The 15297-nt window shown below is 28.3% G+C and overlaps 2 protein-coding genes across 3 annotated transcripts; one reads left to right on the top strand and one right to left on the bottom strand.

Annotated features, from left to right (window-relative positions):
- Positions 1 to 534: 534 nt before the first annotated feature.
- LOC101513231 (U-box domain-containing protein 1-like) lies at positions 535 to 3033 on the bottom strand. Of its 2 annotated transcripts, XM_073365196.1 has the most exons (2): positions 2235 to 3033; positions 535 to 1928 (listed from the first exon to the last, which is right to left on the bottom strand). In XM_073365196.1, the coding sequence occupies exons 1-2, from the start codon at positions 2911 to 2913 to the stop codon at positions 817 to 819; spliced, it is 1791 nt and encodes a 596-aa protein (XP_073221297.1). In that variant the 5' UTR covers positions 2914 to 3033; the 3' UTR covers positions 535 to 816. The 2 variants fall into 2 exon arrangements, with proteins under 2 accessions (XP_073221297.1, XP_004491021.1); XM_004490964.4 differs by having other exon boundaries at positions 535 to 3033.
- Positions 3034 to 11410: 8377 nt separating this feature from the next.
- On the top strand, positions 11411 to 12207 carry LOC101513557 (LOB domain-containing protein 21). Its single transcript, XM_004490965.4, has one exon. The coding sequence runs from the start codon at positions 11566 to 11568 to the stop codon at positions 12139 to 12141; it is 576 nt and encodes a 191-aa protein (XP_004491022.1). The 5' UTR covers positions 11411 to 11565; the 3' UTR covers positions 12142 to 12207.
- Positions 12208 to 15297: the final 3090 nt, after the last annotated feature.

Here is a 15297-nt window from a genome sequence, read left to right as displayed (position 1 = left end):
AAAAAAATGAAAAAATTGAGTGAGTTAAGAATTACCGTATTTGGCTGGGTATAAAACCATATCAAGAATGGGTGTATAGATATCGATAAGGCAACCTTAGCATCAAGGAGTGTGGTTTGCAATGAATGAACATGGGAGAAGTTTGTCGTTGTAAGTTTGATTATCAATGTTCTGTTGGTCCTTACCATATCGAGTGGTTAATAAGCTACCTTCTTCCGCTTGTATTAAGAAAACCTATTTTATCACAACACAATCTTAAAAGAATAAAGATAAATAAGAACACAAGACGTTTAATAACGAAATTCGGTCAATAATATTTATGTTTTTGACTATAGAGCAACTGTAATTTTGTATTATTAAATAAAAGAATAAAAGTTTTGATGTTAGAGGGATTTAGGAATTAAAAATGTATCCGTCCTTGTTGTAAGTATGTTAATTGTGTGGTATTTCACATATTATTGTATTATATATCAAGTTCATTAAACAAAAAGACATGGAAACAAAAAGTTTAAAAGTTTTGAAGCCTCCAAAACAAACTGCAACAACAAATGAATACCATTTTTTCTTCATCTATAGGATTCACAAAAATTTACACCTTTATATCAACCATGTGTACACACAACCTACTACTATAGTATTCTCTTATGAAACACAAATATTGACACTGACACCGAACATTGACACGTCAACATCGACAATAATTTGAGAAAATGAATTATTTGAATGTAACCAATGTATCAGTGTCAGACACAAACACATGTCGGACACCAGAACAAGCTTTTGATCAGAACTTTTGGTGCTACAAAGACTACTCTCTCACAAAGAATGATGAGGTTGAGAGCAACACCTATTAAGCAACCTAAGCAATGCATCAGCCTTTCTCCTAGCTCTCAAAGAACCATCAGCAGCCAAACTTTGAAGAGAAGGAATACTCCTAGGGTTTGCCAAAAGCTTCCTTGCGACCAATTCCCCTTCTTCTTTACACAAACCAAGTAAAAGTGTTATTGAATTTTCCTTCCCTTTAACAGAACCAAATCTCAAAAGATCAATAAGAAGTGGAACCAAACCTCTACTATTCTTTATCTCTTCTAGCCCTTGTGAACAACCTAATAACACAGCAAGAACAGCCAAAGAATCATCTGTTATACCAGCTTTATCATCCATCAACAACTCAACAAGTAAACTAACTCCTCCACTTTTAACTATGCTTATCTTATTAGGATTATAAACTGCAAGATTGAATAATGCAGTTGCAGCATCTCTTTTACCAATTTGTGTACCTTCTTTTAATAGTCCTATTAATGCAGGTATTGCATTTGTACTTCCCCCAATTTGAACTTTACAATCATCTACCATTGATAAACTATATATCGCGGCCGCGGCATTTTCTCTTGCTTCCATAGTTTTTCCTGATTCAAGAACTTTTACTATGTTTTCGACCGCTCCAGCCGCCATGATCAAAATCTTGTTGTTGTCGTAGATAGACAGGTTGAACAATGCTGTCACTACATGTTCTTGGATTCTCGAATCTTTTGATGCTAAAAGTGTTACTAGAAATGGAATAGCCCCTACCTCGGCTATGATTCTTCGGTTGTCCATTCCGGTTTTCGCTAGTATCCGAATCTCATAAGCGGATTGTCTTTGGATATCGGTCGAACCGGTTGCTAATTTCCCAACCAAAAACTCTGCTGTCATTTTGACAGCATCTGTTGCTGCTTTGTTTGCTGAAATGTGATCAATTGCAGCATGCTCATTCTTCTTGTTCCTTTTGTTGTTGTTAACGTTTGAGATTGAATCATTCAATGTAACATTGTTTTCATAGCACCATTGATGAACAAGGCTCTTCAATGCATAGTTTGGTATAAGAGCAGTGTGAATTAGTCTTTGACCACTTTTAGGACAAGTGTGATGACCTGAATTTATCCATTCTGCAATCGAAATTCGATCGTAAGTGTGTCCGGACGATACAATCACCGGATCCTTCATTAAATCTAACGAAATCGGACATCGAAATTCGTCAGGAATATTAACTGTCGACAATATCATGGACTTAGTAGATGATGAAGAACTATCATCATAATCATTATCATGTATTTTGTTGTATAAAAACATAGATAATGACTTACATGGCTTACATTCTCCATCATTTTTTTCTTCATTTCTAAATATCATAGATTTGGAATAAGAAACTATAGATATAAGATTATTTAAATTTGAAACAACAATTAATCCACCTGTGCCTGCTTGATTCTGAGCTTCAACTTCTAACTTTGATATTTCATCAACATAATCTGATAAATTTCTCAAACCAATACTACTCATTATTTCTTCAACTTTCACAAAATCAATAAACCCTTTATTGTTACTATTCTTCTTATTTTGCACATTGTTATTTGACATTACTTCCAAAATCATTTCCCTTCTTTGAAACTCTTTAGCATCAATAAATAACTCACCTCTCTTAGCTTGTTTATTCAAAAGCTCAATTTGCTCCTTTATATCAAATGTTACATTAAGCAAATTCAATGGAAGAATATCAAGTGCTCTTCCCATTTCCTTCACAAGCACATAAAATTGACTTGAAATTGAATCTAATTGCATTAGACTCCAAAGTGAGCTTCCATCTTTGCATTCTTGGATCAAAACCTTCACTCTTGTGATCACTGACAAAAGTTCTGTGAAACAAAGGATTGATGAAGGTGGAAGTTGTGTTTCTGATTCTTGAATCTCTTCAAACAATGATGAAAGAAGCTTTATCCTTCTTATCATTGATGATACATTACTTTTGTGTACTAATGGTAATTTCTCAATTGAACCAATTTCATTTGTTATGAGAACTAATGAATCTAGTAATGATTCTGTTGGTAATAAACCTGGAGATATCATCATGTTTTTTGATCTTGAATCATTCATTCTATATGGTTAGTGTTTTTTTTTTTGTTTCTATCTTATGTCGATGTTCATTTTCTTATGGTTGACAAAAATATGTAATTTTCTCTATGCAAGAAATTGGATTACAGTTATGAGGTTCTATAAGGCATTTTTTTTAATATTAAATCAAAATAAGATATATTAATTAGGATAGATGCATGGTGATTAATTTAATGTATGGTTAATTTGACTCTTTCTATTTGTGTAGTTAGTGATAAAGACAAGAGGAAATTTATTGTAGGAGAGTCATGGATTTGTGGTGTGCTGCCATTTGGAGGATTTTCCTAGCTTGCAAGATTAGTTAATTATATTCTTTAGCCATTTTTTTTATTCATTAATCTTTTTAATGAAGCCTTGTCAAACTAAATTTTAAGCAGCTTCTTTACTTGTCATGATAGTGATGTTAATGTCTTCATTTGGACATCTTAAAGATTGGTTCATTAGATCTCTAATGATTTTTTACCTTTTTTATTTTTATTTCAAAACAAATTGGCATTTGATGTTTTTTCTGGTAAATGGAAATTTTAAAAGATTTACGATATAATATAAGTATAAAGTAATAATTGAGAAATTGTGGACTCAAATTATAGTAGATAAATAGAATATTCAACTATTTCAGTAAACGTTAATTTTATTTATTATAAATCAGATATCGAAATAATTATAGAAGTTAAACTTCGAAGTGAAGATTATTATCAACGACAAAACTTTACCTATTTTTTTTTATGATATTTGATATATGTGTAGTCCAATTAATTTTATTGATTTGTCGTTTGAGGAAAATTGAGCATTACATGTAGATTATGACTCATGGAATCCATAAACGGCTAATTATAAATCATTGTGCCTTCCCTCTACCACTTCTAATATATCATATTTCATTCATATTTGTCTTTTCAGCGTTAGCATCTATAGAATGTTTCAACTTTCATTCTCCAATTCACCGAAGTGTTCCTCAAATTTTGAACCATACTAGATTCCAAAAGCCATAAAATGCTGATTAATTAATAATATTAGGTTTGATATTACTAGTACATACTAACAAATTAGAAGTCATACTAATTGTGGTTTTTTTTTTTTCATTGTAAAGCTAGTAACAACTAACAATCATATATAATACTGAAACTATCAATCAAAAATCAGATCAACAAAAAATGGCTTTACAAAGTGTAGTATTAAACAAATTTTGGTTTCTAAAATACTAATTAAAGGTTTCTAGTTGGTTCCTCTGTAATGTAGGTACTTATTACATTCTTATTTTAATCACAACTTGTCACAAACAAGGGAAACAAACTAATGTGTTTGTGTCTTGTGATATGAACTTAGATTCGTTCTTGTAGTATTTTGACATGAAGCCACTTTCTAATCAATATTGATAGCTAATATCATACGGTTCATATTTTAAATTTAATATTATGTTGTAATTGATATTGTTAATTAATTTGAGATAGAACGGTTTAGATTTTAAAATTGATTTTATGCTGTAAAACAATCTTGTTCGGGTGGCTAGCATTATTTTAGACACCATTGATTTGTCTCCGTGACCAGTGAGAACAATTCCGATTGTCAAGGTTCTTTGTCATATATCATTCCGAACATAAAAACCAATAGAACCTTCTTTGATATAATATAATAATAACTTCACCTAAGTTTTGAGATTAATTTCTGGTATATTATATAGTTGCGGTACAATTCTGCCAACTAGGCATTGAAGATTTGTCTAACAACTATTAGACTTTAAAAATACTTATATTTTCTAACATAATTTTTCATTCATCTTCGAATGTGTTTGGACTATCTGAATATTTATTTTTAGAAATATCATTTTATAAGATAGAATTTGTTTGAATTATATAATTAAATATACTTTTAAATGTATATTTATTAAAAATATATATTTTTATTATAATATAATGTGAATTTTATTATTTTGCAGTTAGTAGTAAAATAGACATGAAGTTTTTTTATACTTTTAAATGTGAAATAAATAATTCAAAAGTAACTATTATGTTACTTTTAGTTAAAGAAATATAATGTCACTCCACTTTTTCATTACAAAATTACAAATTAAAAACCAAACATATTCTTCTTTCGCATCTGTTTTGTTTTTTCTGTCACATTATATATTGCATTTTTTTATTTAGCTTTTCTTTTTATCTGGCTTTCACCTACATTACTCTCACAGTCTTTTGTTAGGTATGAAAGTATCACTTTGTTAAAGATAAATATTATCAATGGATATTTGTTATGTACGTAGTTTGAAGTAATTATGGGATTAATTTTATATGGTTTTAGTGTTTCACATACCTGTTTGTTTAATCGACGAGTCTTTAATATTTTGGATAAGTTGAATCATTATTTTATATTTTATGTTTTTCGTAAAACGAATCAAATTAGTAAAACTTGTTAAATATGATTTTCACATTCTTGATTTAAAGCGAACTTTCGAGGTTGTTGTTCCTTTATCATATTGACGGATGAAGTTTTTAGTCTTTTTATATTTAGTTTTTCTTTGTTGTTGTTTGGGACTTAGTCCTTTTTTCCATAAAAAAAAAAAATAAAAAGGCATTTTTAAAGTCTACCGTACAACCTTTGTCTCTCTCTCTCTAGTATATATATAAAATCCTCAGTAATTTCTGAAGTAACAATGTTGATTTACAAGAAAGGGGGATTTGAATTGTAAATATATCTATATAAAAATTCCTTAAATAAACTCAAGTTTTAACTTAAGAATGATCTGGTTAATGAAACAGAAAATGGACAACGTTCTTGGTTTTTATTAGAAAACAGAGAACGTTCTTGGTTAGCTTAAAAAACAGAAATTCAGTTTGTGTTTTATCTTAGTTAATCAATCAAGCTTAATAAATAAAGAAATAAGATAGAGAATACCACACAAAGATATATCCTGGTTGACCCGACTCGGGTTACGTCCAGTCCTCACACCGTGAGATTTTCCACTAAGTGTTCAAAAACACAGAATCTTCTTGTTTTATAGCACCTAGTTCATATCAACCTTGATCTGTTTCAATCTCTATTACTTTCTACCTAGAAAGTAAATACAACACCTATCTAACTTGATAGGATTTATAACAATCTAAACAAACTATAATGAAACTCTTGTAGTTTGAATTTTTACAATAAGATTGTTTTTGATAGAATCTGAGATGTCTCAACTCTTGTTTGAGATTCGATTCTTTACAAAGAAATCAGTAGTAATAACACAATATGATGTAAGGATTTAGAACTGCTTCTTCTTTGTGGAAATTGAGAACTTCAAGTATGTGAATGTGAATGAGTTATGGGAATTAACAACACTTGAATTTCTTTATTAATCCTGGATATTGTCCTTCCTTTTATAGGCGTTTAGAAGCATTTAATAAGGGTAAAAAAAAGTTGTTGGTAGTGCTCTGTCAGTTTTGACCAAAACCAATATTTGAGATTAAAAAATAATCTAACATTTGAATGATTTTGAATCTGTTTGACTGTGTCTGTTACAGCCTTGCTTAGTTCGTGGTTCTTCTAGTTTTAAGGATCTTCGAAGCTTCTCACTTAATCATTGATGTTACAGCTTCGATCTGGAGTCTTGAATCTAGCCAAAATAGTTTGGAAAAAGATTATACACCTTCGCAAAATTAAATAGAATACTGCTGGAATTATGCAGAAAAACGGAGTCAAAAAAATATATATAAATTATCATTCAAACATTCATGATTATCATCCAAAACTATAGAATATATATGCCATAAAAGGTTAATAACTCCATGATATCAATTCACAAATTATTAGAAACGTGAAGCTAAAATTATGAAACCGTTAAATCTTAACAAAGACTTCTAATATTTTATGAATTGGTAAGTATTTATTCGCCAAACAATATGGAAAATATTAATTTTTATACTAACTCTAAAAACAATTACTCATTAGGTTAATTGAATTGGGCTAAAAATAAGAGATTTTTTTAAAAAATTGACTAAGACTTTTGATTAAAAAAATGTGTTTTTTTATTTAGATTTCGATGGACTAACCTACTCTATCTCGTTTATTTGGTGGATTAAACGGGACAGACTGACTAGAGATGACGAATTGAAAATCTCAACATTCTCCGCAAAAAACGACAGACTAATTAGCCATCTCGATGGGTCTAACCCATTTTATCATCTCTAAATTCAGCTATTGAACTCTTTTTATTTGAGTATTTAAGTGGATTTCACAAATATGTGTACTTTATTTATATTTTTTAATGTTAATATTTAATTTCTCAAAATCAACATTTGAAAAATTTTATTAAATGAGTCTCATCAATACATATATATTGTTACATTACCAAACAAATGGATCCCACATAGAGAAAATATAGTTAAAAACATTTTTTAATGTTAAGAATGTGTGGATTGTGTAAAAAGATAGAATAGTTGTTAAAACTCTTCAATCCATCAACCATTTTCTTTTTATGAGGTATTTTGGTAAAGTTAAAACTCTTCTATCTTTTTAAAACTTATGAAATTTCGAGTATCACATAAAATTCAAGAATTTAAAACTTTCTCACAAATCTTCAAACGGTCTCTATATTTTTTTAAAAATTTACAAATTTTTCTTTATATGTTTCAAAAATTGATCATTAATCTCTATTTTTTCAAAAAGTTTACAAATTGATCTCTCACCATTTCTAAAAGTTTTCTTTTGATATTTATATTTTTACTCAAAATTTTATAAAATCATAAAGATGGTCAACTGTAAATTAATACTTAAAAGTCACTCGAAATGTTAATAAAGATTGACGATACTAGAGAAGTATAAGTTACTTGTCTTTTATCTCTACAAATAAAACAATGACTTGATTGTATAGCTATCAAACAGACTGAACAAGTCCAAGCTACTCTAATCCAAAAAACACAATCACATGAATGAGTTGTAAGGTAGAAACAATTGTACCTCCAATTAGTTATCAAGCATGTGCTAAAAAGTGAAACCAAACTCACCATTTTCATCATTAACTATTAAATTTATATGATATGGAAGAGTTTCACAAATCACTATTTAATAAAATAATAATACTATGATTTAGAAGATTTTCATGGTTAATCTCTATCTCTAACAAATTAAAACGGTTAATTCACAAACTGATTGAAGCCGGTTGAGGAACGATTTGAATGCGCCAATTGTGTCTTAATTTCTTTGGATTTTGTTTCATAAAAAGAATTAGAGAAAATAAAAATAGAGAAAAAAGGGTGACAAATTATTTTGCACCTTGTCATTTATTTTATAAAGTACCTATTTTTGTATTGGACCGACCCGTAGTCCATCGACCCAGTCCAATTTTTAATGTAGACTAAAGGCCCATACCAAAATGACTCATTCAATTTTTAACTTTTTTTTAAGATCCTATCCATACTAAAATAAAACAATTCAATCCATTTTGACTTTCCTATTTGATTGGTATGGAGTCCAAGAATTGAATTTTAAAAGATACAATTTTCTTTTTTAATTTAATTGATATAAATCAAGTCTTGCGTCAACCATAAAAATAAAAATAAAACTCTTAGTTGTAATTAAAAAAAATATCATCTATTATTGTTAAAGTTTTAAATAACTTTTAAAACTCTATCTCTAAACCAATTTTATTTTTACAAATCTCTACACCACTTTATATAGTCTACCGTAGCAATGGACTCAACCAACTTGTATGTTATTTAGAGTTAAAAGTTTGATTCCCACAAAGCAAAATAATGATAGAGTGGGAGAGGACTCACAAAGGTACGTTACCACTCAGCACCTCATGACCAAGTCAAGCTAGGTCCATCAAAGCATAGTACAAAGTATCATAAAATGAAAATCTGATTTCTGAGCACCCCACTTATACTTGTATAACATGTCCCAAATCAACATTCAAATGAAATCAAAACACAAAAAATATAAATAGAGAGAGAGAAAGTGGGACTCAAGTCTTCATTTTTCATATCCAATCATTTTTTGGGCCGGCCCATTTTGCGGAAACTATTAATCCGTAATTCCGCAATCCACTCAAGCGCGTGTTAATCACCGACCGTTGATCTTAATCGAAGGGTTAGTATTAAAGAGCCATTCCTCATAAGTGATAACCCATTGTCCATTATTTTGTTTTGAGGGAAAACGACGCGCATTTAAACAAGTGGGCTCTTAGGTCTCAGAAATTGGAGGTTTGATGGAGGGTGCATGCATTAGCATTATCATCATCATCATCATCCATCCCTTTCTTCATTCTACCACCACACTTAACCCTTTGTGTTTGAGGTGACATTTATCTTCCTCTTTTGATGCTACCCCACTCCCACACCTAATCAAAAAAAAAAGTTACCTTTGTTTATCCCTTTCTAACATGCAAAGGATGTGTTACCACTCATAAATTAGATAAATGATTCATTATATTTTTTCCTCACCTTTTAAGTCATAATGGTAGATATGTTAAACTATTTTCAAGGTTTTGAAATTTGAAATTTGAAATTCTAATCTATTTTTTTAACAAGATTTTTAATTAAGAAACGAAATAATAAAAAGGTTTGTCTATTTGTTTATTAGTAAATATATGTTAGCTAACAATAAGTCAATAAGAATACAGCCCAGATAATAGAATGTTAGATATTCGTTATGTTATATGTAAATTTAAATTCACAAAAAATATAATTATTAAAATTATTGAGATATAATTTATCGTGATTTTATTTAACTTGAATAATTATTTTCTATAGTTGCATGCAAATGATTCTTAATTTATACTGAGGAAATAAAATATGCTATTTTTTTTAATTAAATAATAAAATTATGCTAATTAGAAAACCATTTATCTTCTAAGAATTTAATAAAGCTATTGAATGAGATGGTTACAGTCTTCTATTTTGAATGAGAGGCAAAACTTTTATGGAGAGTTTTGCCATCTATTTTAAACCTACTTGGTTCAATAAATTATAATGAATTGTTATTTATTATTAATATTAAAATACCTAATGTCTAAAACATTGTTCTAGTTCTCTTTTTTTATTCAAACAATTTTTTCATTGTCTTATTCTGAGTTTTTAACTGTTTTATACATGTTCATGTTTTTCTTATAACATTAAAATTAGAAAATGAAAGGTATCACCAAAAGGTTCAACCATTTATGTCAATAATAATTAGTTAAAGAACTTTCTTATAATATGTTCTATGTTATAAATTTACACGTTACTACTAAATTAAAAATAAATATACTGCAAAGAACTTAAATTTAAATTATGAATAAAATATATACTGTTTTTGTTAGATTTTATTTATCTCTTAATTAAAGTCTAAATCATTAGAATTTTATTATCTTAAAAATTAAAAAATTGAAAATTAAAATTTATAATTCTATTGAAACATTCAAATTATAATTCAATTATATTAAACAATTTGAGTTCGAGTTCGAATAAAACTTGGATGCAATCATTCAAATATCTAAATAATTTTGGTGTTTCATTCAATATTTAAAATATCTATAAGAATCCTATTTTAACTCATGGTTTAACCAAGTGACGCGAGTCCCTTCAGTCTGGCCTCTCATCAGACCACCTAACAATGAACTCTTAATTATCATACAAGATTCGATAATGTGACAGAAGATCTGTACATTTACACACCCATAATTCTATACTTATATTAAATGATAGGAAGTCCTCATATGACATTTACTACCAAGTTGAATATCTGTATATGCTAATGCTATCACTGTTTTTTTGACTAAAGATTTAATGCCGAAACTCACATTACGTGCAAACAAGTAGTAGGTATAGTTGAAAATGACGATGATATTAATAGAGCATTGATGAAAATATTAACGAAAGTTAGTGTTATTGTGAATTAAAAATAAAAAAAGTCCCACCTAGGAATGATATCACACACGGATAGTATTTATAAGGTGGAGTACCTCAATTTTGTAAAGGAGAAAGAACATCGAGTCAACATCGCGACTCAGTTTGAAATTTATAAGAGATAAATAGTTATAATAGTTTAAATTCAATATAGAAACTTAAAAATATCATTTTAATCTACTAAGAAAAAAAATTGAAAAAAGTAAAAATAAGATAAAAAAACCGAATATCTATCTTTATTTTTTGCATCCACTATGTTGTTATGAAGATTTCAACAATTTGTAAAAAGTATTCAATTTAATCTAAATTGGTATCCCTCTTGTGTTTGTGACCATAGTCCCTCCCTCTGTCAAGGGATTATTTTTACTTTTATTGAGAACATTTCTTTTCTTGAATCAATCAAAATAAATACCCTCGTCTTTATTCATGAACTATCATGTCTCACTTGAAAACAACCAACACACACCATCCACTGTCCACATGAATCAATTATTTGGACCTACTTTTGCACTCCCAATATCAATGAATACGACACATAAATGAGATATATTTGACTAACAGCCAGAGAAACCAATAAACTATAGTTAAATAAATTTTGTTAAAAAAAAATAAAAATGTCTAATATTTATCCCGTATACATACTATTGAAATTGGTCCATATTTATGTGAAATATAATATTTTGCAAAAAAAAGTGTAAAATAAAGAGAAGCAGTGGCCCATGCAATTCCAAAACGAGGAGATCACATGATGAAATAGTCCTTTAAATAGCAACAAATGAACCAAAATAGCAATAGTGAGAAGCATAGATTTATGAAGATGAAGGGTTATGAACCAAGATCAAGTTCTTCATGTGCAGCTTGCAAATTTCTAAAAAGAAGATGCATACCAAATTGTATATTTGCACCTTATTTTCGATCCGACGAGTGCAAGAAATTTGCAAAAGTTCACAAAGTATTTGGAGCAAGCAATGTGAGCAAGATTCTTATTGAAGTGCCAGAGGAACAGAGAGAAGAAACTGTGAATTCTTTGGCTTTTGAAGCTGATGCAAGGCTTAGAGATCCTGTTTATGGATGCATTGGTGCTATAGCAATTTTGCAAAGGAAAATGTTTGAACTTCAACATGATCTTGCTATTGCTAAGGATCGTCTTGCTCATTACTCTGCTGCTGCTTCTTCTTCTAATTCTTCTTTTTCCAATGATTTCATCAATTCTCAAGTTTGCTTGCCACCTTTACCTGACTTTTTTACTTGCTCTGATTTTAATGATAACTTTAGCCAAACTTCTTCCTCTCAATCGTTTAGTCGAAACGATACTGTTGATGATTTCATTCAAATTCCATATATATTTTGATGTTCTTGTAATTCTTCTCAAACAACTGCTTCTCTTTTATATGCTAATAAATAAATATTATATCAATCAATTGGTTTTCTCTTTTTTCTGCTATTATAGGAGCTTCTAATTGTTACAAAATTATTATTTTCATGTCCTATTTGGTACGACATCATGGTTTTATCATATAACTCTGATTAGAGTTTTATCAGTCATATTTGATTGTGATTATTTGATTTAGCAAAGATCGTGAGGATGACATGATTAAAAACTTTGGATATGTAACCATATGCTTTTGAACATATATTTACTAGTCTCTTTTACCCAAATTCTTATGATCTCTCAATTTTCTTTCTTTCTTTCTTAATCCTCTAGTTCTCAAAAGAAAAGAGTGTAGTATTTGGTAATATGAAATTAGGAAGAAAAATAAATAAAATCTGATTAAATATTATTATTTTTTTATTTATTTCTTTACAAACAAAAAAGATAGTTATTGTGAATTCAATATTGCGGAGTCTCGTGTGAGAGTAATAAAAATAACAAAATTCCAGAAGATTTTGACATCACACGTTTACTCATAATCTTAAGATATTAGATATATGAGTCATCATTTAACTCATTCATAATCAATATATAAGATAATCATGTATGTGTTTCAAGTTAATTTAAGAACACTTATTTTTATTATAGAGGCAATAGACCATGGCACTCTAAGCATTCATTACCACATCCTAAGTTATGTGAGTGAGAACCATTTAGTAGTTTGATTTTTTGGTCATCTTTGAACGGTTTCTCTCAATAGAAGTGGGTCTAACTATACTGTTTTATTGAAGAATGCAACAATCATATGTGATTTTATGAGTCACAAACCCCACCAATAGTCCTAAAGCTATACCCTGACATGGGAATCCAAAGACCATAAAGGTTTTACGGTTTCTTTTCTGTATATAGCACATCAAAATCTAAAAACACATGGCCCAAAACAAAACACATGCCAAGATACTTAATTGTCTCTTACACCCCATGTTGTTGTGTTACATTCTTCCAAACATATTGCAAACAATTCATAAAATATTACCTTATTGATTGATGGGTTTCATTGTTTAGACTTTTGAATTTCACAATTTAAGAAAAACAGTGGTTGTGGTGGCCCCACAATTTTTTATTGTTAATCTTTTTTCTTAAAATTGTGAGCATAGATTAAAATAATTTTTGAATTTTGTAAATTGACGAATATATCTCATGTGCATTTAATGTATCATGTAATAATCTTTAACACTAGAAGTTAATAAATTTATTTCAACTGACATGTTATAACTTTAGAAAAATTATAGCCAATTTGAATTATTAAATTGTCGATTCACTTTTTTAAAATATATGAGATTACATAGACTAGCTAGGTCACAATGAGAATCACTAAGGTTAAGCCAAAACAAAAGATGATGTCCTAAGAGGACCGTTATTTTTACACAAACTCATGATTGTTAGTATATATAAAAATAAATTAATTGTCATAGCATGATTTCCAACATCGTAAGATATTAACTATTGTACATTTAACCACTTGTAAATACAACATCGAATTAACTCTTCTTTTATACATAAGAGACTGAAAAGAATCACGATTCTTAACATTCAAAAAATTGATTAGTTCTTAAACATCTTCAATTTTATCCTTATATTCGATTCATCTTGAGTTTGATAATAATTTCTCCGAATATTTAAAATTCATTGTATCATTTTTCAACTTCAAAGGTATTTTTAACATTTGTTTAGACTTTCAATCTTCATTAATCATTTTGATTAGCATTGCAGTCTATAAAAAAAACATTGATAAGTAAATAGCTTAATAATAAATTATCACGTCAACAATATCTTAGCTCTTTGAAAATTGAATATCGTCTTTCGATTTGCTTTTTTTTTAAAGCACTTACATTCATTGTCTTAATTTTAATCGAAAATGCTCCCAACTTCACAAAGTTTAATAATTACAAGTATTCCTCAAAATATGGAAATTGAAAAACCATTACCAACAACTACAAGCCCAACTTAGTACATATACAAGTCCAAAAACTGTTTGCCTTTTGGGCCTTGCAACTGTTTTATGGAATATATTCTACTTCTAATCCAAAAAAATGATAACGCCAAGATTAACTAGGCAATGCCATGTTCTCTATCTCTCTCCAAAATTACAAAGAATGCAATACTTCCTCTTTGGCGCACACACATAACCCATATAAGAAAAGAAAGAGAAAAAAAAAATCTTTTAATATTAAAAAAATGAGTAATTTGTAAAAAGTTTTAAACAAACAACAAATTATGATCATTTTGATGAGTTTATAAGTTGGTATAGAAAAGACAAATAATATTAAAAATTTAATAGTTGTGATTGATTAACTGTATAATTTTTAAAAAATTTAAGATGTATATAAATTAAATCATTAAGAAAGAGTTTAAGCTAATTTTCAAAAGCATAACTCAAACTTATTAATATCCTTTTTTAATACTTCTTTCGTTCCAAATTATACATCATTCTAGTAAAATATGTTTGTCCCAAATAATATGTCGTTTAACAATATCAATGAATCTTTAATGCTTCTTTTCCTATTATGTCATTTATTATTTATTGTTCTATCTTTTTCCAATTCTTTTAATTTATCTTTTACATACAATAAATGAAGGATACTTTTGTAAAGTAATTAATAATTTATCTTTTTTCATATAACATTAACTACATTTATTAATTTATGTGAAATTGGCAAAATGATATATTATTTAGGACAAGTGGAGTATAAAATATCCAACTACTCTCATTAAATGATTTTGAATTAAATAAATGGTACTACTCCAATTTCAAATATAAGTAAAAGTATGGTAGGGTCATGAAAAATAGATATATCTATTTCATAATTTAAATTAAATACATTCATTTTCTTTTACTCTACTTTTATTTATATTTGAGATTGGAAGGAATATATTAAAAATAATAACATTATCTAAATGAGTTAAAAGTAACACAATTTTTTCATAGTTTTCTATTTTTCATATAACTCCAAATGCAAATTCGCTTAGTTACAAAAACAAAAGATTATAGAAAGAAATAAAATTACAAAATAACTCAATTATTTATCTTCTTGCAATTTTTTCTCTTATTTTCAATTTGAAAAAATTGAATTT

Source organism: Cicer arietinum, chromosome 2, assembly GCF_000331145.2.
Source record: "Cicer arietinum cultivar CDC Frontier isolate Library 1 chromosome 2, Cicar.CDCFrontier_v2.0, whole genome shotgun sequence".
NCBI lineage: Eukaryota > Viridiplantae > Streptophyta > Magnoliopsida > Fabales > Fabaceae > Cicer > Cicer arietinum.
The sequence above is the reverse complement of the archived record's forward strand: the minus strand, read 5'-3'. Positions and strand labels throughout refer to the sequence as shown.